At 37.5% G+C, this 22,864-nt stretch overlaps 1 protein-coding gene across 1 annotated transcript in view; it reads left to right on the plus strand.

The window, feature by feature from the left end:
• LOC117387666 (protocadherin-15-like) overlaps positions 1-22,864 on the plus strand; it is a 199,864-nt gene that overhangs the window by 34,860 nt on the left and 142,140 nt on the right. The window contains exons 6-10 of the mRNA XM_055229827.1: positions 4,524-4,684; positions 4,983-5,138; positions 11,115-11,245; positions 12,163-12,262; positions 19,565-19,735. Coding sequence (XP_055085802.1) covers positions 4,524-4,684; positions 4,983-5,138; positions 11,115-11,245; positions 12,163-12,262; positions 19,565-19,735 — 719 coding nt within the window. The remainder of the gene's footprint in view (positions 1-4,523; positions 4,685-4,982; positions 5,139-11,114; positions 11,246-12,162; positions 12,263-19,564; positions 19,736-22,864) is intronic.

Consider the following 22,864-nt stretch of genomic DNA (forward strand, 5'->3'; position numbering starts at 1 on the left):
TAAAAAGAACTACTAACAGGATTAGAAGGTCTATTTTGCATAAGTGTCCTAACATGTTATTAGTTATTAGTTCTAACCTCATGTTGGGGGACTACAGTAGCCCAGTTGGTAGAGTTTGTCCACTGATCCGAAGGTTAGCGGTTCGAATCCCGCTCTTGACACAAAAACATCATTTGTAGAGCATCATTTGTTAGTTGTTGTTTAGTTGTTGTGCCTTGATGTCAGAGCTCCACTTCGACAGTTGTAAAGGTCAAATCCACTGACTCACAGGTTGGCGGTGCAATTACAGCTCCCAAAAATAAATAAGTCATTGTGTTCTCGGGCAAGACACTTAACCCATCTCACTAACAATGCATGACTTGATTATCACAGTGGTCATGTAGCTGAATGGGTTAGTTTATTTATTTTTTCATTGTTCATTTTCAGATAAGGCTCCAGCGCCTAAAAAGTGTTGGTGTAGTGTGTAAGCTGAAGTGTGTTTCCCAAATTATTCCATTATTTTAAAATGGAAAAAAAATGAAATACTGACAAAGCATCACACTGTTGTTTTTAAAGAAATCTTATCTTTCCCTGTTGATGTTGTGCACAGTTTTGAAGCCCTTAATTGCTTTTTATTTGTAGTGAATCGAAAAGTCTTCCCTTTTCTGTGTTTGTTTGTTGACTGGATTTGTAGATACAATTTTTTACTTTTTTTCTGAGCTAATTCCACAATAAAAAACCAAAAAAAACCAAAAACAACAACAAACAAACTAACAATGGAAGAATTTACAGTGTTAGGTCCTGGATCGTAACATTTTACTACGGCACGTCTGTAGAAATGATTACAATTTTAGCGGAAACTCCATGAATATAGATGTGTTTAATGCCATACTGTGAAACATTCCAATAAAAAAACAACATCTCCATGGAGGCAAGATTGCAGACACTTTAGACTTTGGCACAAATGACCGTCTTTCTGTGAGTCAGCTTTAAACTTGTTACACCAACACGCGGTTACATCACATATGTCTACAGGTTAGGCTTCAATTTCTATTTTTACGTGTTACAAATAATTATAGCACTTGGTAACAAAGGCTTCAAAGCAGACTCTGAGCTTTTATCACTCCAGGAGATGCTTTGATCTCACATAGTTGCACTTTTTTCTGTCTTCTGAGGTCACTAACTTGTTCCGGTCGTGTCACCCTGCCCGTCTCCTTTTATACTTACCCTTTGACAGAGAACAGAACAAAACTTGATGAGATGTGAGGTGTTCCTCTTTTGCATTTCCTTTTTAGAGGATTTATTATATTTGCATAACATATTATTAAAGATGCACTATGTATTTTTCTTCCTCTTTGCCTTCAATTTCCTGCAGTATAACATTAAAAGTCCTATATTAAAATGAAAACCGCATTAGCATGTTTTATCTACCTGTAACAAAATGAACTCTTGTGAGATTTACGCCATGTTCAAATGTTGTTACCGCCTCAAAAATAGAGCTAGAGTTGTGTTTTGTTTCATTCACACATGTTTGAGTAATGTTTTATTATTAGTCTGTAACATCTCCAAAGCTCCAAATGCTCTGTTCCACCTTGTGATGTCATGAAGTGGTCGTTTTCAAGGGGTAATCGCCGAGAGATCCGCAATTGAGGAAGCAACACTATAGCATAGACAAAAAATAGCATAATATGGGCCCTTTAAACTTGCCTTTATTTATTGCTAAAAAAACAACAGTATAAACATGTATTATATTTGTGAGCAGACTCTCCACAGATCTGACCTCTAACTTGTCCTGGGAGCAGCAACTGTTAGTTTCCAAGAAGATGGATACCTTTTAAGCCTTGAACACACCAGGCAAAACAATACAATCTCCATGGAGACAAGGGGGTGGCAAATGCTCCACTACAAAAAGTACCATATTGTGCAGATATGTATGACCTTAACCTTTTTCTTGAATTTTCAATAAAAGTTGGTTTGGTTTTTGATTTGGTTTTGGTTTTAGTTTGGTCACAGTCCTGGTTTATTCCTGTTGTTTGTTTCTGGTTTAGTTCTCCTATAATCCTTGTTCATTTTGCATTTGTTATTTCTTTTTTCAGTCATGTTGTTTCTATGACAGCACCCCTCCCTCTTTTTAATTGTTTCCTTGCATTGTCTGGGTGCTTCTCACTGTGTCACATTATCCCTCGCGACTTCCCGAGTGAAACTTACCTTTTAATTCCCATTTTGTTTTCCCAAATCCTTTTCGGCTCAGTCTTAATTGAAAGATTATATGCAGCTTCACTACAAACACACCCATTCTTCGTGTGGATTTAGTCTGGCATGTCTCGCTTCAAACTACGCCCCCTGTTTGTTGTTTTTGAGTTCAATAAACCAACCTTTATTTCTACAAATGCCTGCCTCTACGTACAAATTACTTTTACTTATTTATTTTTTTACAGATGAAAGATTTAAAGTTATCAGAGCGTTATTGCGTCCAACCAGGCCAGCACGACTCCCTCCTATTCCTGTCTGTCTTTTTGAATTTCCATTTCACGTCAATCCCAGAATGTTTTAAAAATTGGTTTAAGAAAAGAAGAGAGTTGGATATTTGGTCCATAAATTGAATTTGTTGGTCTCACAGTCGCATGACCTTGGCTCCAGCCCACATAATATTCTGAAAATCGATATTGCCGAAAGGAGAACTGAAGCTGTGGTTCTCAAACTGTGGACGGTAACAGCAGGGGCTTATTTAGCATTGTAAAAGGAGTAGCTAGGTTTATTTTTGATCTGTTTTCTTTCTTTCTTTCTTAATCTTTATTTATACAGTGGAACCTGATGAGTGCACTTGGACTCTCTTTTTCATGGTCGCCCTGTTTAAAATACAATACAAGCAGAAAAACACACAAAACAAGTATACAAGTCCATATAAAAATGTTAAAAACAGGTGTAAGTGTATGTAAAAGTTTGTTACCAGATTATTAAATTGCAGTTGTGTCCCCGACGTTTCCAGTTTTACCTTTCCTTTGAGTGTATTCCATTTTTGTGAAACAAAACATCTAAAAGCACTATTTCCTGTCTGTCTTGATGCAGCTCGTTCCTAGACTTTTACAGTCATGTGTAAATGCAAAATGTAAATGTTCGGCTATCAATGATCACTAAGCAGGTGGGGTATTCTGGGAGTTTTTGAAGTAGTCCCTTATAGATACATTTCATACAGTGCAGTTTTCCTCTAACACAGACAGTGACGGCAGTGAACCCACTTTTTCATATAGAAACAGTGATGACTTTCAAATCCATCACCTGCTTGTGAGTTGGATGATTTTAGTTTTGTTCATTTGTCTCATTTTGTCCTGGTTTAGCTTTAGTTTTGCTTATTTGTCTCATTTTGTCCTGGTTTAGTTCTGGTTTAGTTGGTTCTTAATTTTGTTTATTCCATGTCTATTCCTCATTTACACAACACCATGAGTGCAATTTGTTGAAGTTGTATTTTTTCCTGAGTTGGCTTAATATCAGTTTAGTCCTTGTTGTTTTGTAGTTGAGTCATGGTATGATCTTAACCCTGGAGAACCCACGGGGTCAAATTTGGCCACAGTTAATTGCTGCTACCCAAAATGAACAAATAAAAAAAAAGTCAAATTTCACTTCAAAAGCCCCCAATGCCACTTCTGGCCCCTGCGTAGAGACACATAGTGGATGAATATTGAACTAAAATGAGGCAGAGTCGTAGTTACAAGATGGCTGACCACATGCTGTTTTGTTGAGCTGGAAAACTACACAAACAAAATCGTCTTCTCAGCAAATCAGCGGTTGGTAAAATTGTGTTTTTTTGTTAATCTTTTTAGTAATAGCTTGCAGAACGTCTAGAAGTATGTCAGATTTGGCCCTGATCTTAAATGAGGGAATAACACGTTCAAATTGAAAAAAAGTGGATATTTCAGTGGTCAGTGAACTTATAGCAGTAATTTAATGCATTGTTCATAATTTTCCAAAGAAGAAAAGGATTCTTGGGTTCTCCAGGATTAAATACATTTCTTATTCAGTTTTGGTTTAGTCCTGGATTTTGTCCCTGTTTATCTGGACTTAAATGTGGGTTCAGACCTGGTTTAGTTGTCCTGATTTCCTCTTACAGGTTTAAATATATAAAAAAAACATGTTGAAAGACTCACTATGTAGTTTTTCTTGTTGAGGGTCTGGTTTCTATGAAGATTTCTTTACCTTTAAATTGATTTACTTTGCATTGATCCATTTACAGCAGTTTTAATGCCAAATAGTGCACCTTTAAATAGATGTAATGGTTTCAGTGGTTTTTATGTATTTTGATTTAGGCCAAGTCATAATCTTTGTATAAATCCATGATAATACAGTCCTAGTTATGCCATTAAGTTCTCATCGAGTTCTCTTGCCCTATTTTTGCCTTCTTTGAGTACACCTTATTCAGTCTTGTCACATTGTAATAAGTTATTTGAACCTAATCATTTCTTCTCGCCTTATGTCACCGTTTTGAAAAGCTCTTTAATACAGTCTCCATTGAACTACTAATAATTTGACCTCTTTAAATCGTGCAGGTACAATACTGGTGGAGAACATGAGGATCAACGGAGTAGCCGACGGCCCCAATCGCACCATCTCCCTCTCGTTACGGGACAACTACGACTATTGGGTGCTCCTGGACCCCGCCAAACAAGCCCTGTACCTCAACAGCACCGGACGACTCCTGGATCGAGACGTAATTAGGATATTTTGCTTTAATTTTTAGCTCAAGTGCGTCCCCAATGCCGTACAAACTGCCATGTACGGCCAAGAAATTTATTTGATTGGCTTCTTTCTATCCCGCAATGATTTAATTTACTTTTTTGGCATCTGTTTTAGTAAATAGAACGTTATCTCAAGACCCCTGCTGTTTTTTATTTTCCCGTAAAGTAGTTCAGCATATTTAGAGCATTTCTGATGAAGTCTCAAAAGTTATTAGACAAACTTTTAATGTGATTTACTTAATTGAGTTGTGTGTTTTTTTTTGGTTTCAGCCTCCATTGCTAATCCACTCCATAGTTGTCCAAGTCCAGTGCTACAACATGCTAATCGGGACTGTTATTCTTCACGAAGTTCGGATTGTGGTTCGTGATAAGAATGACAACGCGCCAGTTTTCCAAAAGCCGAGATACTACAAGGCCATCAGCGAGGTAAACGCACACGCATGTACTAGGCAATGTACATTTTTTACAAGACGAGCTTTGTGTTAGCGATCAATGTTACACTTTAGTGACCTTGGGTACAGTGAAAGCAGGCTTCTTTGTCTTCATATATACTCATGTGAACAGTAACATGATATTTTTTGCAGCAACGATAACATAGCTATAGGGATGCTACGATTGCTGCGAGAAAAAACATCACAATTTACATTTTTAGATTAAAATTATTCACACTAACCAAACAACAGTGTTAAATTCGCCATTCAAACTGACTAATACAGCAGATTAATCATCCATCTTTTTGCTTCCGCTTATCCGGGGCCAGGTCACGAGGGCAGCAGTCTAACACCCCAGACACTTCCTCCAGCTTCTCCAATTGGAACCCAAGGTGTTCCCAGACCAGATGAGAGACAGAATCAAAGATTAACCATTCATCTGGTGTGTGTGACATGAAATCAAACATTTTAAATGCTCAAATAAACTAGCTAGTCTAACTAAACACATTAACCAAATAAACTGCCAGATAAAATGAAATAAATAAAGATTTTGGCGTATTAACTGTTTTGTAAGGCTGTTATCGACTAAAGAAATACTTCTGCTAAAAATGTGTCCTGCCAATCAGTTAGTGGACTAACAAGGAGATGTGGCAGAAGATCTCACACTATTCAGAATCACTATGATCTTACCCAAGCTGCACTCAGAGTTCATGCAAAACAACTATAACAGAAAAGAACAAGGAAAAAAAGTGTATTTACACGGAAAACGGCAGACAAACAGGATTCAAGTCCAGCTAATCCACTCCCTACGTTCTACTAATTATGAAATGTGAAAAGTATACAAAAAAATGGGCAAAAAATCTAAATCAACCAATGACTAACTATAAATATACAGAAAAAAATGGGACTAACTTCTATGAACTGAAACTGGGAAAAAAAATACTATAAAAATGTATACAATTCCGCCATCACCAGCTGATTGACTGAACAAATTATCTACTGTCAACTGTATCAATTCTTTTAAAAATATATTTTGTTTAATATTAGAGATGTTTTTTTCATGCCGACGCTTTAGAATCCAGAGAAAACAATGGCCGATAAGCTCTGTCAGTATTTTTGTGCTGATATGTAGGGCCAATTTTGATTTTGATAACAAATCTACAAGAGCTGTGTAGTCCCATTTTGTGCAGTTTAAATAAAGCTTTATGTGTACTTTTTAGACAGCTGGTCAGGCAAAACAAAATATCGGCCTCTGCTAGAGCTTTAAGACTGATATCCGATACACAAAAAGGTGCCGATATCGGATTTAAGTACACATACAGGGTACTTTTTTTTCCCAAATTGACCTGAAAAGGAAAATAGCGATTGGAAAGAGACAAAGACTGACATTAAAATACCACTAAGACCTAGGGCCATTACATAAGTGCCTCATACACAAACATGATAACCCATTAGCATGTTTGTGTTAGGATAATGTATTCTTCTATTGATTTTTTTATGCACACATTACAGAACACTTTATATAATAACTTTTGCTTGCATCTAGAACTCAACATACAGCTTTGGTAAATTACTGACAATCCAGATGCACAAGTGTCATTAAATATGCAAATAAAATGATAAAATGTGTTCAAAATTGCTTTACTTTTTCTTGCGGTAAAGACTTATGTGTTATAGAAAGGCAGTAGTTGCTATAGTTTCCACTTGAAGATTCTCCTCAGTATGGTGACCTCAATTCAGTCACTGTCACTTTTGCACAGCGCTCCAAAATACATTTAGGTAAAACTTTTGGCATCTTATAGCGTTGTCACTTGCAGCAAATGTACAGGAAATGTGATACGGTGCAAAAACGTACCCTGCCACTTTTGCTTTCCAAATCTTTAAACTGCCAATCCTTCTGTAATGTTCTTGCACGGGGGGAGCCAGATTTAACCAGCTTGACTTCTAAACTGGACAGGGACACTTGTAGCCTGCTGCCTGCTCAGAGCCAGGCAAAACCCAAATCCAATATCTCATTATAGAGTTTCCCTAGGCTTGTCCTGGCCAATCTGTCTCCGCTAGCATCCCTTTCATTCCTGTTTTGGGCTCCTCTCTGCTGCTCTCCTCCAGCTCTCCATTATGGCACCTTTGCTCTCGCCCGCACTACCTTTTTCTGCCACACTTCAAACCCTTCCATTTTATCTTCCTTACAGGCCACAGTAGCACGTGGCTTTCTCATTACTCCAAGAGAAATAATTGCCTGTGCTTCATTTTAGAGCGCAAAAACAGCTGAAAGTGGTCCCTGGTTCACGGCCCATATGGTCAAAGATTCAAGCGTCAGACCTCAGACACATAGACATTTCTCTTTCTAAACAGAGAAGTGTCCTCTGAAGCGAAGTGAAGTATTCATTTTATTTGTGTAGTGCTTAACATGCTGTCAGTGGCATCCACCTGCAGCTCCCTGTCTACTGCCTTATCTTTAAATATTTATTCGTTTTAGCGTGAATCTACAAAAACCTCAGAGATAAAATTGGACAGGAAGTAGTAACCTTAACAGTGAGGTTGCCGAGCGCTGTTGTGCACAATTCTCTTGCTAACTGGTCAAGGCTCAAGCTGATTAAGACAAATATCACGGTTTGTTATGTGTCTGAAATAGTTTTATAGCTACAGATGCACCAATGCTGCTTTTTTTTTAGTTCCAAATGCCAATACTCATGCTTCAACTTCAACTAGTGAAGAGACTGAAAGATACAGGATCTTTCAGCCTTATAACAAAAACTAAACTGAATTATACAGTTTATAAAAGTCCAAACATTATTACTTTTCCTGGGCCAATTGCATTATTTGATATCTGTACCTTGAACCAATCCAGTACATTTCTGTTTCTCAGGACTGGATCCAATACTCAGTAGCATCAAACATACTCTTTTTCTGCAGTTTTATTTGTTCAGCAGCGTAATAATATGAACCATCAAATCGCTTAAAAATCCAAGTGTATATTTATAACAATCCCGAGAACACAAATTTTCTACGTCAATTTTTTGGGGAGAACACGACAGTCCCTGAGGCCTAAGTCGTGATCTGGCACCACCAAACTTTTTTTTTTTTATATATATTGGAAACAAATCCTCCCAAAATATCAGTCAGAGTGTCATTCCTGCACGTTCATAAGACCATTGTGGCTTAAGTGGGAGGCAGAGATAACCCTGTTGAGGAAAATGATGTAACAAATTATCGCCGCGGCAACTAAATCGAGCTTAATCTGCAGCGTGCGGTGGTGTCGTCTAGAGATTAGACCTCCGCACTCCGACATGTCCCCCGGGCGAGAGAGGCGGGAGAGAAAGTGCGCACACAATCCAACCAATTTGAACTGGTGGAACTTGTGGCTTTCATGTTCTGTGGCAGGAGTTCAAATTCACTGAGGCAAAGTGCTGTATTTTTGAACCGAGTGAGGCTGGCTGGAGAAATACTACAGAGGCGTGTTAGACCGTAGTAGAGGGGAAAGACAGAAAATGCCACTGACAATGACATAAATTACAACCATCGTGCTGGTAATATCAGCTATTAACGTCTGACTAAGGCATTTATTTAGCAGAGAAGGCTTTAAATAGGACTTAACGCTTAATATAAATACTTTTAATAAGGACCGTAATGTTTATCTTAAGTTTAACAATACAATTCTATCAACACAAGTCAAGCTGAAGAATAAAACTGCATATTATTAAAGTTGCACTATTTCCTGCTTGTGGAGATGTTATTGCATTGCTGATGGATCGCCTCTCCACAGATCTGTAAGTGTCACCTGCTTGACTCTATGGAAACAATTTAATGCCATATTGTGGATCTTTCCAGGCAAAAAAGTTACACGCACCATATGACATAGACTTGATTTTTAAATTTTTCTGTTAAAGATTGTGATAATGATTCTGAAACTACATTTAGACTTGATTATTCTAAATTGCAAATGTCTCCTCATGTCTGAAGTTGACTCCTAAAATAGAAAGATTACTGTGGAAAAAAGAAGAAAAGGCTAGGTTCTTTCTCACTGTTCTTTTTTTTTTTTTTACTCGGAAAATTTGACAGAAAAGAGACACAAAAAAACACGGCTGTATAATCAGTTGTTGCATCATGGAGTCTTCAAACAGGAAGAGAGCAGGAACAAACAGAGGTGTAAATCTGTAGCAGAACTTTAAAACTGCTAAATTTTAACTTTTTTGTGGCATCTAATTTGTCCAGAAAAGCTTGAGCGGAGCAGCCATGCGCTCTCTAACTGTATTTTGTCTAAACAAGCCCAACCCAATTAGTGCTATTTGTTTTCAGCACTGCATAGTCTCAAATCCACCTGGGACATAACTGTGCTGCAAGCGTTCTGTGAAACCATGGTGAACAACTTTACCTTTAGGCCTTGGAAATTAAACAGGAAATAAACTCATCTCATGAAAATGAAATGCCCAGTTTCCGTGCCATTTGAAGTGACAATTACTTTTGAAAGCGATAATTAAATTCAGTGGGCAGTGTACAGTCAGTTGCACGTAGAGCTACATTATTTTCCACAATAAGAAGATATGATGTCCAATATCTGGAGTTATATGAGAGGCAAGACCGGAAGAACAAAAGACCTAAAGAACAGACCCTGCTTTTCCATGTTGCCCTGTGGTTATGGAATTATTCTGTATATTGATTTTAAAATTTGTGTTTCGTATTTCACATGTTTTAGCATTATCTTGTCAATGTCCCTGCATGTTTTGTTGTCTTGTGCTTGTCGTGCTGGCTTCATATTCAAACGATTCTGCTCGTATTATGATTATGAAATTGTTTTAACATTAGAGCTTAGTATTGTCTAAAGCAGGGGTGTCAAACACATTTTCACCGAGGGCCACATCAGTAAAATGGCTGCTCTGAAAGGGCCAGATGTAAAATAAATCTAACTACTTTTTTAACTTAATTAACTGTTTCTGTATTTATTACTTATTCAAGTTACAAATATTGCATATGCATTTGCCTAGATGTAAAAATATAGCTGTGCACTTTGTATCTCCTGATAAAATGACATTTTAAGACCATCATATCTTTCAATTCACCCTGTTGGGGGCCACATAAAATGATGTGGAGGGCCACATTTGGCCCACGGACCTTGAGTTTGACACATGTGGTCTAAAGTGTAAACCCATAATAATCAATACTAAAACTACTATTGAAACTAAATACCATTTTGAGGACATGGTCATGGTCATTCTCACATTTTTATATAGCACTTTTCCACCTTCAAGGCGCTCAAAGCACTTTACATCAAGGAACCACTCACCCGTTCACACACACATTCATACATCAGTGTACACAGACACTGTGGGCGAGATGAGTTAAGTGTCTTGCCCAAGGACACAACAACAGCATTCGTCTGTGGGAGCTGGAATCACACTGCCAACCTGTGCGTCAGTGGATTTGACAACTCAACCAATCATGTTTATGTCAAGAGCAAGATTCAGACTGCCAACCTTCAGACCAGTGTACAAATTGCAAAAAAAATAAAAAATATCAAGTTTAAAATGTTACTATCATGACACATGTTCTCAGTATGTGCACCATTACTATTATTTCCGTGTTTTCCTTCTAAGTTCTATGAAAAAGTAACTTATTTCCAGTGTTTCCTTCCTGTGACTGGACTTGTGAGAGTTGCTCAGATATTGACCCACTCAAGTGAGACAGACTGCGGTCGAAGTGTCCATGCTGCTCTCTTTTCATTTTAGTCCTCCATCGAACATGTGCGACGGCCCCCGGCTGCTTTCCCTTTCTCACTTCCACCGAAATAAACAGACTATGAGAAAATATGTGAAGTTCTATGTATTTGTATCAATTTCTTAACTACTAGTACCGGTGTATATTCCTTAACCTTGGGAACTCATTTGAATCTACAATAACTAAAAGAGAAAAGGTTGTTTGGAGTCAGAGATAGTTTGATTTTGATTTTGTCTTTTGTCTTCTTGTCTTTCAGCTGACACCTGTAGGAACCACAGTTTTTTCTGATTTCTGGGGAAGCAATGGGGCGACGGACATCGACGACGGGCCCAATGGACAGATAGAGTACACTATCCAGTATAACAAGTCTGACCCAGTAAGTGGCACGTTGTCTATTTAGTCATGGAACAAGTATTTTATATTTTGTTAGCTGCACGGCTGCACACAATTCTACAGATTTAAAGTTCAAACAATATCGTGTAGTGTGTAATGTCAGTGCTTGGGTGCTGACAGACAGGTGTGAATGAAACGATTACAATAGTATTTATAGTTAATTCCACATCAAATAGTACTTTTTTATGTGGAATTAATATTACAAGGTTAGAAGTTTGAAGTTAGAAGGATATTTTGAAACTCTTGGGTCGGTCACATATTAATGACAAATTAGCAATTAACAATTTAAAACAACAGACTTTTGAATGGGTAAGAGAGTCTATTTTTAGTTTATTTTTTAAGTCTATTTTTTTAAAATTATTTTAAGCTATTTATCTATTATCTTGTTTTATTGCATGTACCATTTTCCTTCTGTTCTTTAACTGTGCAGTGCAATACTGGAATTTCCCCACTGTGGGACTAATAAAGGCATATCTTATCTTATCTTATGTTATCTTAAGAGTCCTCAAAATTAAGCATAACAACAGGAAGATTAAACCTATGAAATACTTTTTTGCATCTTCAATTTCTGTAACTCTGATCTTTCATGATGTTCTTCAGTTTTGTTGCTGCAGTATCTTTCTTGTTATAAGGGGTAAATGAATTTGTTAATTTCAGAGTGAGATGCACTAAATGCACAGTTTGTAGTCGGCTTACGTCGTTACAGTGCTGTGAATCCACGTTTCTTGATCTTAAACTTTTGCAGCCAGCAGCCAGGCTTAGTGTAGTCTAGTGTGGATCACTTAAGCCCTCTGTGGTTTGTGTCGGTAGAATGTATTTGCAGAAGTGAACAAAAGAATGTACGAATATGTGAATCAGTGCACACATCTGACCCGCTGACCCGCTGTGTTTACATGGTTTCAGAGCACCAGGACGTTCGACATCCCTCTCACTCTGTTTGGATCTGTGGTGCTGCGAGAGAGACTCAACTACGAAGAGGTCACACGCTATCTGATCGTCATACAAGCCAATGTGAGTACACAGCCAAACCACTTCATAATGGGGACGTGGCTTATAAAGCAGATGACAGTAAGCATTTAAAAGGTTTGGGTAAATCAGTGAGGTTCAGTTGTGGTTGGCATTTGCTCAGTGTTTTGTTTAGTACCAGGATGAGAGACGGGCAGTCCAGCCCTTTTCTATCTGTTGGATCTTCTCCCAGTGAAGAGCCTTCTCCAATAGCTCCCAGAGGACTGCGTATTTTTTATTATTCAGAGTATTTTATTTAGGAATTATTTTGACTCAATTACTTTTCTAGATTTATGGTGAAATGATTTTTTTTTAATTTAAAGTACCATATTTTTTGGCCTATAAGTCGCTCCAGAGTATAAGTCGCACCAGCCAGAAAAATGCATAATAATGAAAAAAATAAATAAAACACACATATAAGTCACACCGGATTATAAGTCGCAACAAACTGAACTGTCTGATATGTTAACGCAAGATCTTGACAGTTAATCAGACAGCTAAAGCATAAAAAACAAGCCAAACCATGAAAAAAGAGAGACTTATAGTCCAGAAAATACAGTATTTTTTTTTTCCTCCTTCAGTCACTGCAAATTCCACATTCATCTATATTGCATATTTATAAACTTTATGGGCTGTTAGTGATCTTCTCCTGTCCTTGATGTGACTGACTCAATGTATATTTCAGCTCTGTTGGCTGTAGGGTTTTAGCAGATGTGAACAGGGTGACTGTAGACTGAGGTCCCATATAGGCCTAGTGCTATAGAGATATACTCCAATAAACGGTAATATGGAAACCATTTTATACCGCTGATACAATTTAAAATACAGCAAGATAATCCTAATAAAAACATTTTTTAATAAGCAGTATCGTTAAAAAACATGAAATGTAATAAATAAATAGCCAAATGAAGCAATAATTAGCCATAAAAGTGACTTATTCAGCTCCCTACAGCTCAAATCTTAGTGTCTTACAAAAAAAAAAAAACAAAATTTTGCAAGGAAAAAATCCCCACCATAAATACTGAGCCCCAAAATATATTGTTCTGGCTTTAATATATTGAATAAGTCGATATAGCAATTACTGTGACAGGCCTCCTCTCATGTCTGCGATGAGCTCTGCTCATTCACTACTGTACAAATAACCCTCACTAATGTTACAAAGGAATCTTAGCTGTGTGCAGTGTTTGTCTGAGAAACAAATCAATATCTCAGTGTGCTTCCAGATCAGCTGTAGATCCAGGTATCACCATTGTGAGATATGAGAGCTCTGAGCCTCAATGAATAATGCAGTAAGCATTAAAGTGGAATCCCCCATTTGAGTCCAGGTCTGGACCCTTTATCTTTACCAGTGTGAGAGCCAGGGAAAGGGAGGAGGGGTACATTCTCCGTTGACATATGCGTATCACTAAAAGACTGCGGCTACAGTGAATTTTATGATCACCAAAATGTGACCCCTTTCACCAAAGATAGCAATAACTTTATACTTTATGTAGTTATAACTCCTGGCTTCATAAAGTTTGACTTCCACTTCCTAACAGCGTTGCAGTTTTCTCCAGGCTATTGTCCACAGCTATTCAATGAGACCTTTAGTGAGTGATCCTTTTTGTGTGACAATTTTTCTTCTGATATTTTATTTTGATCCACATTTTCATAAAACATTTTATTGTTACTTTAATACCGCTTTTATATCATCATTCTCACTCAATACTGTTGAATCACAGTATTGCCTTTTCTAAATGCCATAGCAACCACCTGCTATTCTGATCTATTAGCCTTAAGGGACCCAGCAGCACTCCTTTAATTACTATTAACGTCTTTTTAATACAATTGTTTCGTCCTCTTGTTCTGCATGCCATGTTTTATTCATAACATAACACTCATATTTTCACTCAGACAGAGCAGTAGGGCCAAAGGCTGAGGGAGATCTGAACATTAGGCGCCACAGAAAATTGCCAAGTTTTGCCATTAGGGATTTTGTGCTGACAGTGAAGGCACTCTTACAAAAGCTTTAGTTCTCAACAAAGCATTTTGGGTTAATATTCATATTTCTCAAGGCCCATTTAGCCTGAACACATTATTAAAAGTCAACAGCACTGGAAGGTGAATGCAGCTCCAACTGCTTGAAAGTCTGACATATTCACAGTACAATATAAAGTGAATAGTGCTGGATTTAACTGCCAGGAAAAAACATGCTGTAGATTTCTTGTCAACATAAGAATCATATCGACCTCTGTTCACGGGAAATGTACGGCTTAAACCTTTAAACTTGCAAATATGTAAAAAAAACAAACAAACAAAACTTTTAAGATTGTTTTAACTCTGAAAAAATTGGTATCAGGCACTAAAAGCTTCTCTTAACCACTTAACCTTCACTGGTCAAGGAAATGCAACACAAAGAATACAGTCAAACACAAGTTTAAGTTAAACAAAGAGTGTCCTTCAAATAGGTCATTCCTAATATGACAAATCAGACAACAAACAACTGAGGAATAAATGTCTCTATTAATATCAACTAAAATCTCTTTCACTCTGGAGGATCTCCAGTTAGAAAACAGGTTGGGAATAAACTCAGAAACAGGTCCAACAAACAGAGGTCAATGCAGATTCAGAATATATAATTACAGAATTGCAGGAAAACAAGAGATTTGTTCAGCTACAGAGCCTGAGTGTCTCTCACAACAGGTCAACAATCTCACAACGACTGAGTGAGGGAGTATATATAGACTACCCTGGGATGATTAAGGAATGAGTGGCAGCTGCAGGAAAAAACAGGGTGGTAGCAAAAGAAGGACCGAAAGAGGATGGGAACTGGAGCTGGACAGGAGATAAACCATAGACTGTATACATAAATGGACACAGCTAATCTGCTAACTCGCGTCGGTCTTAAAATGTTCATATTAACCCGCTCTACGTGATCCTGATGTTTTAATTTTCTTATTTTGTCTATGAATCGAGATATGAACTTTAATAACAGACAAATCAAGTCATTCTTTCCCTGATGTTGTTCCTGTTAGCGTTAGCAACAGGTTTGATTGACAGTGTTGTTAAGCACCTGCGATGCAGGCGGGAAGGGGCGTTACTTTCAACAACTGCGCTCCAGATTGGCTCTTTGGTTGCTATGATACTCACGGTCAGAATGCAAAATGTGTGGCTACAAACTTGGCTGCAAATTCGCGGGTATAACTGCTCTAGCCTCGATGAGCTTCATTTGACTGGAGCCAAACGCTATGGGGGACGTCACACTCACTTAGTCCACTTCTTCATACAGTTCTATATTAAACGTGAAAACAACAGGCAGAACTGTGACGATAACAGCTGCTAGGATTGTAGAGTTCTCATAAAAGGTTACATAATGCCTGTCCCAAAGCAGAATAAAATACGAGGGTTGTAACAAACTCGCAAATGAATAAGTAGATTTTTTTTGACAACATCTAAGAACATATTTTAAAAGTAAATTTACAACTCCTATATTGTTATGATTTGCATAATGGTCCCTTGCACTAGGGTTGCCAAGATTTTTGTTGTTAATTGACTTGGCAATAAAAAAAATCATACAAATTTTAGAAACAAATTAGTCATTTCAGTCCCATCTGTGCTCTAAAACCTTTTTTTTTTTTTTCATGTGGCTGTTTACACAGCATTGACTAGATACTTTTTCATGCAGAAGGTTTGATTTTATAAAGATGCTGACATATTGGTGATCTATTAAACAATGTGATTCATAAAGGATTTCACTGTTGTTTTCTCAATCAATCAAATAACTTTATTTATCCCCTAGAGTAAATTTAAATACATTGAGTAGTCTCGATGCAGAAGTGAACGGGACGACTGGTCAGGGTCAGGAGGGAAGAATGAGGTGGTCCCGTGTGAGGGCAGTCCGACTGAGGAAAGCCCAAATCAAATCCACCTTTGGGACTGGCACAAATAGTACATTCGCTTTTTATCCCATACAATTACATGTGTTTGCATTTTAATAGCTAAAATCGCTATTTGTTTACCATTCATATCAATATTAGCCATCAAGATAATGGAAAATTCACATTTCTGTTGTGGCAATACAGATGTTGAAACACTCAATCATTTCTGTCTTGGTCAAAATTAGATTTCAATTATCTCCTCCTGAAACAAGAAATCCATGGCTCCTCTTGCCTGGTCGCCGATCATTAACACAACCCGCACTACAGCTTTATTTGCTAAATCGCTTTGCCAATGAAACCAATCTGCCCAAAGAGCGTCATTTTTCGCTCCGTTTTAACACATTTACATAGTTCTATAAAGTTATCTTGCACCGTAACATCAACTTTGTCAACTTTGCAGCCTGTAATTACTCGAAGCCTACACATGTACGTCTATGTAAATATCCTGACACTGATGTAATCTATCGGAGTTTTAATTAGCGCTATTATAGACTCGCTTGTTGCCTCAAATCAGGTCCTGTCACTGTGATAAGAGGCATTACACTGACAGGGAGGCCATCTTGGTGATTCTCTCTGTCAGGTGAGGAACAGTATAAGGAGATCTTAATGCTGCAGAGCGGACGCCATTGACTTCATACAGGCTGTCAGATGTAAACTTGAAACCAGTTTTAATTAGCTTCATGCTTCCTATCGCTGCTAGGCTGTTTGTGAGTTCTGGATAAAAGGGGGATGAACAATGCCTTTGCTGTCAACGTCTTCGTCGTCTTCTTATGAAATTTGCTACGCTTGGATTAGCCAGAATATTATGATCACCTGGATGCGTAGCTGGTTTATCAGTCGACGAGTGTGACGAACTGGGCCTTTGTCATAATAAATCACAGTCATTTTATGTAATTTCACACATTTGTTCATTTCATTTCTCATATTTTTTCCATATCCAACTAAACTGTGAGATACTGGTTTGTTCCCCAGTTCCACAGACGTTTCTATAAAGATATTTTATTTAGTTAAACCTATTCATTTCAGTTATCTAATTCAGTTAAATACATGCACTTTCATTCTTACCTGAGTCTCCACATGGTCCAGACAAAAGACGGGACCAATGTTGGACATTTTTAAAGCCTTGGAGTGAGGTCGTGGGCCTGTGAAGGTTTTATTTCAATGTTTTTGTGCATTTTCGTTGCAATATTTAAGTGTTAAGTTAAGTGATATTAAGTGTTTTTAGTTGTATTTCAAACATTTTTGTTAAAGTTGGGCAGTTGGGCAAAATTAGGCAGTTATATTGAGATACAGCTAAAGTTCTAATCTAATCGGCACCTGTAGAGTCATCAGTATTTACCTGGGGAAGGTCATTTCTGTCGGGAGGTATAAAAGCTTCAGAGTTAGTCCATTAGAGACTTCAGTGTAGCTGTGTGCACGTGGTTGTTTGGCAGATTTAATTTAAGTTGCTTATTTTCTCTTTAGCTGTCTGAATGGTTTATGTTGTTTTCTTGAGTTATTTTGCATCCAGCCGGAGTCATTTTTTAAGAATAAGTTCCATCTGGTAAAAGATACTTTTTATCAGCGTCTGCCTCCTGCTGCAAACCACATCGGGCCAGCTTCACCACAGCTAGAAAAATCAGAAAACCTCAGAAATCAGTACTTAGCTCAAAACTTCTATCTGATTATCGCCGTGTGTTTTCCTTGTGTTTACACCTGGTAACCTGTGTCAAGTAATTCATCTATTTTTAGAGTAACAGTGGGGACATTTACATGGCTAGTAAAATCAGAGCAATCGGAACAAATCGATCGCATATTTGATTTTTGATGACTGGTGACATGTTGTAGTTGGAAGACAAAGTACAATTCAATTTAAAATAACTCTTTTCTTGTCACATTTGTCAAAACTTGCACATATGTGACCAATCAGAAGGAAATCAGGTTACTACATCAGATGTTCTGTTTATGTGATATTTCAATAAGATCATAAATGGACATAGGCAGTTGTATTTGGAAGTACTTTCATTTTAAAGTAATATTTTCTTTACATTTTGTCATTTTGCCTTTTTGCTATATTTTCCTCTTCAACATTCGTAGCACATGTGTGAAAGTCTGGAAGAAATCAGATTACTGGCATCTGAGTTTGTCGTTTACATTCCATTTTAATAATCTGATGAAATCCAAAAATGGTGAGGTTTTTGCTCTGCCATAGGAAATGCAAGTTTATTTGTATAGCACAATTTGTACATAACGTAATTCAAAGTGCTTTACAGAATAAGAAAGACATTAAAACCAAAATACAAACAAATCACAACATAAATAATCATAATCAAATGAACTTCAAAAGAGGAAAAGTAGGCCCACTTGTAGGACTTTAATAAATACTTCCAAAAGGTGGATCCTGTTTTCTAGCATCATTATGTGTTTCCGCGTCAAACTCATTCAAACACTTATTCAACTTTTTCAACGCTTCATCCTAATTTCTGTGCCAATCTCTGTACAGAAATGGCCAACACTCAGCAGTTCAGAAAATAGTACTACTAAATCCTTCATTGAAAAGTGCTAATGCATGTTTACACATCTGAAAATTGTAATAGGCCATTCACACCTTCCCCAAATACAACTTTTAGAATAGATGCATTTTGATGTCACTCAGACTTGAAGAATTTTTGAAAGCTCTTAATCGCAAACTAAACCTGTCATTTTCAGCTTGGGGTTTTTAGAAGGTCGCAGTTTTCAAAGATTACCAAGGATAAAAAAAATGTTTTTGTTTAGTCTTTTCGAAGGTCACAATTTGGAAAAGAGTTTGAAAAGCTTTAAATACTGGTATTTGCTCTTGTATCTTTTGTAAGGATTGGAAAATCTGTTTAAACATCTCTGTATGCAACAAAAAAGTTGATTTTGAAGCACAACACCATTCATTTATTGGGTTGTACTCATGATGATTGGTGACAGGAATACTTATTAATAATAGGTTCGTGTTTAAATATAATAAAATACATTCTGAATTATAGCTACAATCTCATAATATATATTCAAAAATCCTTGCATTTCTTCATTTTAACACAACGTACCTTACAATTCAATATGATACACGATACAAGGCTCCATATGGTAATATATAGATACACAAGGCCACAATGTTGATACTGTCACCAAATTTAGTATCACCATATTGATATTTTGATATTTTAGCACACTCCTAAGATATATTAAACCTACTTGACCTTTGGATTTGGTTGCAGTCTATAGACAAGTGAGGTAGCGTGCTCAGCTCTGAAGATTTGACAAATATCTTCAAATACATGTGTTTTATGCGCTTCAGTTCATTGTATATATTTTTACACAAAAACTGACCAATCTTTAACAATTTCCACTGCACATTCTCACTGTGTACACTTGTCTCCCTTAGGACCGTGCTGCTAACCTGAGCGAGCGCCGGACCACCACCACCACACTGACGGTAGATGTTCTGGACGGAGACGACCTGGGACCTAAGTTCTTACCCTGTACCCCCGTGGGCCGCACCAGGGACTGCAGCCCCATCACGTACAAGGCCACAGTACTGGAGCTCACTGAACCTGTAAGTCAACACTGCACATGAGCATATTCTCCAAACGCATTCCCATTCATAGTGCGGTCGAGTCTGTGTTTTTACATTAGTATATGACGACTGAAACATAGTAAAAACATGATTATATTTATACGATTTGCCTTGTATAGCCTAGTCTGACAGTGTTGGTGATGTCTATGATTTTACTTCCTGGTTTGGCATGAGCAGCTGTGACATACATTCGTAATTCCAGGGCTGTGTCTGAATGTCTGACCCAGCACAGCTCACACAGCTCACTGCGTTCTGGTCACGTGACTCTGGCATCTGGGTGAAAACAAGTCTGCTAAACTTTGATAAAACTTGATTTCTGTAATAAAAATGAATCAGATTCGACTGGCGCACAAGTATTTATGGACTGATAATAACCGTACACGTTTTTGTCAAGCTGGATCTCACGTACAGATATTTTATTATTTCATTTTTTAAACTGAGATGCGTAAATTATTGCTCTTTTAACAGGTCAAGCTAGCAACTTTATACAGCAATGGTTTATTTAAGAGTGTTTTATTTATTATCAGCGATCAGTTGTGCGATAAACCAGAGCTTTTATCTGTCATATTGTGTCCAGGTAAAGATCTGTCGCCACGCTGTTGTTTTTCCAACTCACGTAATGCATTGTGGTCTGCATGGATCAGTTTAGTGACGACTGATGCCAACCACTTTTCAAGGTGCATTGTGGGAAATTTTGAGTGCACTATTTTCTCACCAACTGAGATGGCGTGACCTCTAAATAGTGCCCCAATTTGTGAATAGTGTGGACATTGTGACTGTTACTTAGCAATCACACTGTAAACAAGGATCAAATGTGTTTAATTTACACAATAGTGCTGATTTGGCAAATACAGATATATAACGACACTTTTACTGTAGGAAAAAAATGTGTTCCTTCGCTTCCTTGTGTAAATCGGTTGTGATTTTGTGTATTGATAACATATAATACAACTGAGGGATTCATTTGTAGAACTCAATGCTACGTCCTGTAATTCTCAACTTTTTTTTCCAACTGTTCCTCACAAACTGCTACTTGACTGATGTAAAACTGGTCCTCATTAGAATAACATGAAAATCTGTCATCTGAACTTTTTGAGCTGTGTTGTTAGCGGTTATTGTAATGCAGAATAACTAAAAGGCAAGAGCAATGTCCTTGGACGTAATACGGCAGGTTGGGTTTGTGATCGCTGCTTCTGTTCAGTGATTGTTAAGTTGTTTTTCTTCCTTTCTTTGCTTTTAGATTAAAATTGGACCTTATAATGGAAAATCATTTAAAAATTGATGTAGCAGATGAATGTGATGAACCAAAATCAACCTGGAGGGACCCAAAGAGAAAGCATAGGTCTTTTATTGAACATAATATGCTTTTTGGTTCTGAAAACCTCGACAGAATACCTCCAGATTGTGCTGCGATGAAAGGATGAATCATACGCTATAATGCAAAATAATTACATTGCGTTGTTTGAAATGCATGGATCTTGCATTTATTCAATTACACCTGATTTTGCTACCTTAAAAAACATGCATTCTTACATTGCGTGGGCTCTCCTCTCCGCATCTCCAGATCTGACCTCACATGCATGTCTCCTTGAGGATAGATAAACACTATTTTTGATGTCAGCAAATCAGAAAGTCTAAGCATTGAACAAATCCGCTGCATAAATACCTGGATTAAATTTAGGTCAAAGTTTGGATTAGCGTGATAATATTTGTTATGCTCCATTTTGCATATTTTTAACAGGTACTTATTTCACAGTTGAAAATCGCGAGACCATAAGGATTCACTGCTGCTTGTGTGCACCAACTAATTTTCAGTAATCTTATACATTATTCATCAAATAGCTTGTCATTCCCTTGAAATCCCACAAAATAAAACTCATTTGGACTGCATTAAAAATGAATCCGTGTTCAGCTGCGGTTGGCCATTTTTCAGACCTCATTGCTTTTAAATAAGGTGTGCGCGCTCCCAAAAACCCTTTTATATACTCTAGTAAAGCTTGTGGTAATGCATACTGAATAATGAGCATGTTATGGCTGCCCTTGTAAAGAGAGACATGTTAGCTGTGTGTCGCTAACATAATATAAACCTGCAACAACCATAGGAAACCAGCAACCATGTATACAAAGGGACAAAGCTCAAACTCACCAACTGCTGCAGCGAGCTTTGTCATTTTGGTCTTACAATGTTCGTATTAACCCGCTCTACGTGATCCTTGTCTTTTATTTAGCTATTCTATCTGTAACTCAACAAAACTGAAACATTAACAACAGACAAATCAGGCGGCTTCTTTCCCTGAGGCCCCTCCCACGAGGATTAGCTACAGGTTTGATTGACAGCGCTCACTCCCTGCTAAACCAACGGTGCGGGCGGGATGAGACGTTATCTTCAACAGCCTCGCTTCGGATTGGCTCTTCCGTTGCTATGATACTCGCGGTCAGAATTCCTATTATGAAACTTGCCTCCAAATTCGCCGCTATAAGTGCTCTAGCATCGATGAGCTTCATTTGACTCCCTTAGTCCACATCTTTATACAGTCTCTGACAACAACTAGCAACAGCAACTAGCATGCTAACACGGCACCAGCGTTATTTACTGGATTGTGGATGAGAAAAGGAAAAATAAAGCTTTATAATTAGATGCAGTGTTCTCATTTTAACCTTAAAAACTTAATTAAATGAAGAAAAAAATGTAAACGTGTAACAGTATGTTGATAAATTATTTTCGATAACATATTTGGCCTATCCTAATGTCTATGAGTAGAGGCAAATCTGGGGTAGTGCCCTGTTGATACACATATTTCGGTCCTATATTGTCTTAGCATTGGTAGTAAATCTTTTAAATTAAGATACATCTATGGGAAAGTATTTCAGCTCTTATTCCTAAGCATACCCAACGCAATGGTTACCAAATCACTTCAGTAATATCTGTCTTTATATGTATACAAACTTGTTTACAATTGGTTAACTTTATTATATCAGCCTTTGCACAAACCACTCTGGACACAAACTGAATGTGTGATTCAGATTATTCATGACCATGTAATCAAATCCAAGACAAGTTTGGGACCAACACCAAACACAAGATACATGCCCCATCCTTTCTAATTT

The sequence above is a fragment of the Periophthalmus magnuspinnatus genome, chromosome 19 (assembly GCF_009829125.3).
Source record: "Periophthalmus magnuspinnatus isolate fPerMag1 chromosome 19, fPerMag1.2.pri, whole genome shotgun sequence".
In the NCBI taxonomy this organism is placed as follows: Eukaryota; Metazoa; Chordata; class Actinopteri; order Gobiiformes; family Gobiidae; genus Periophthalmus; species Periophthalmus magnuspinnatus.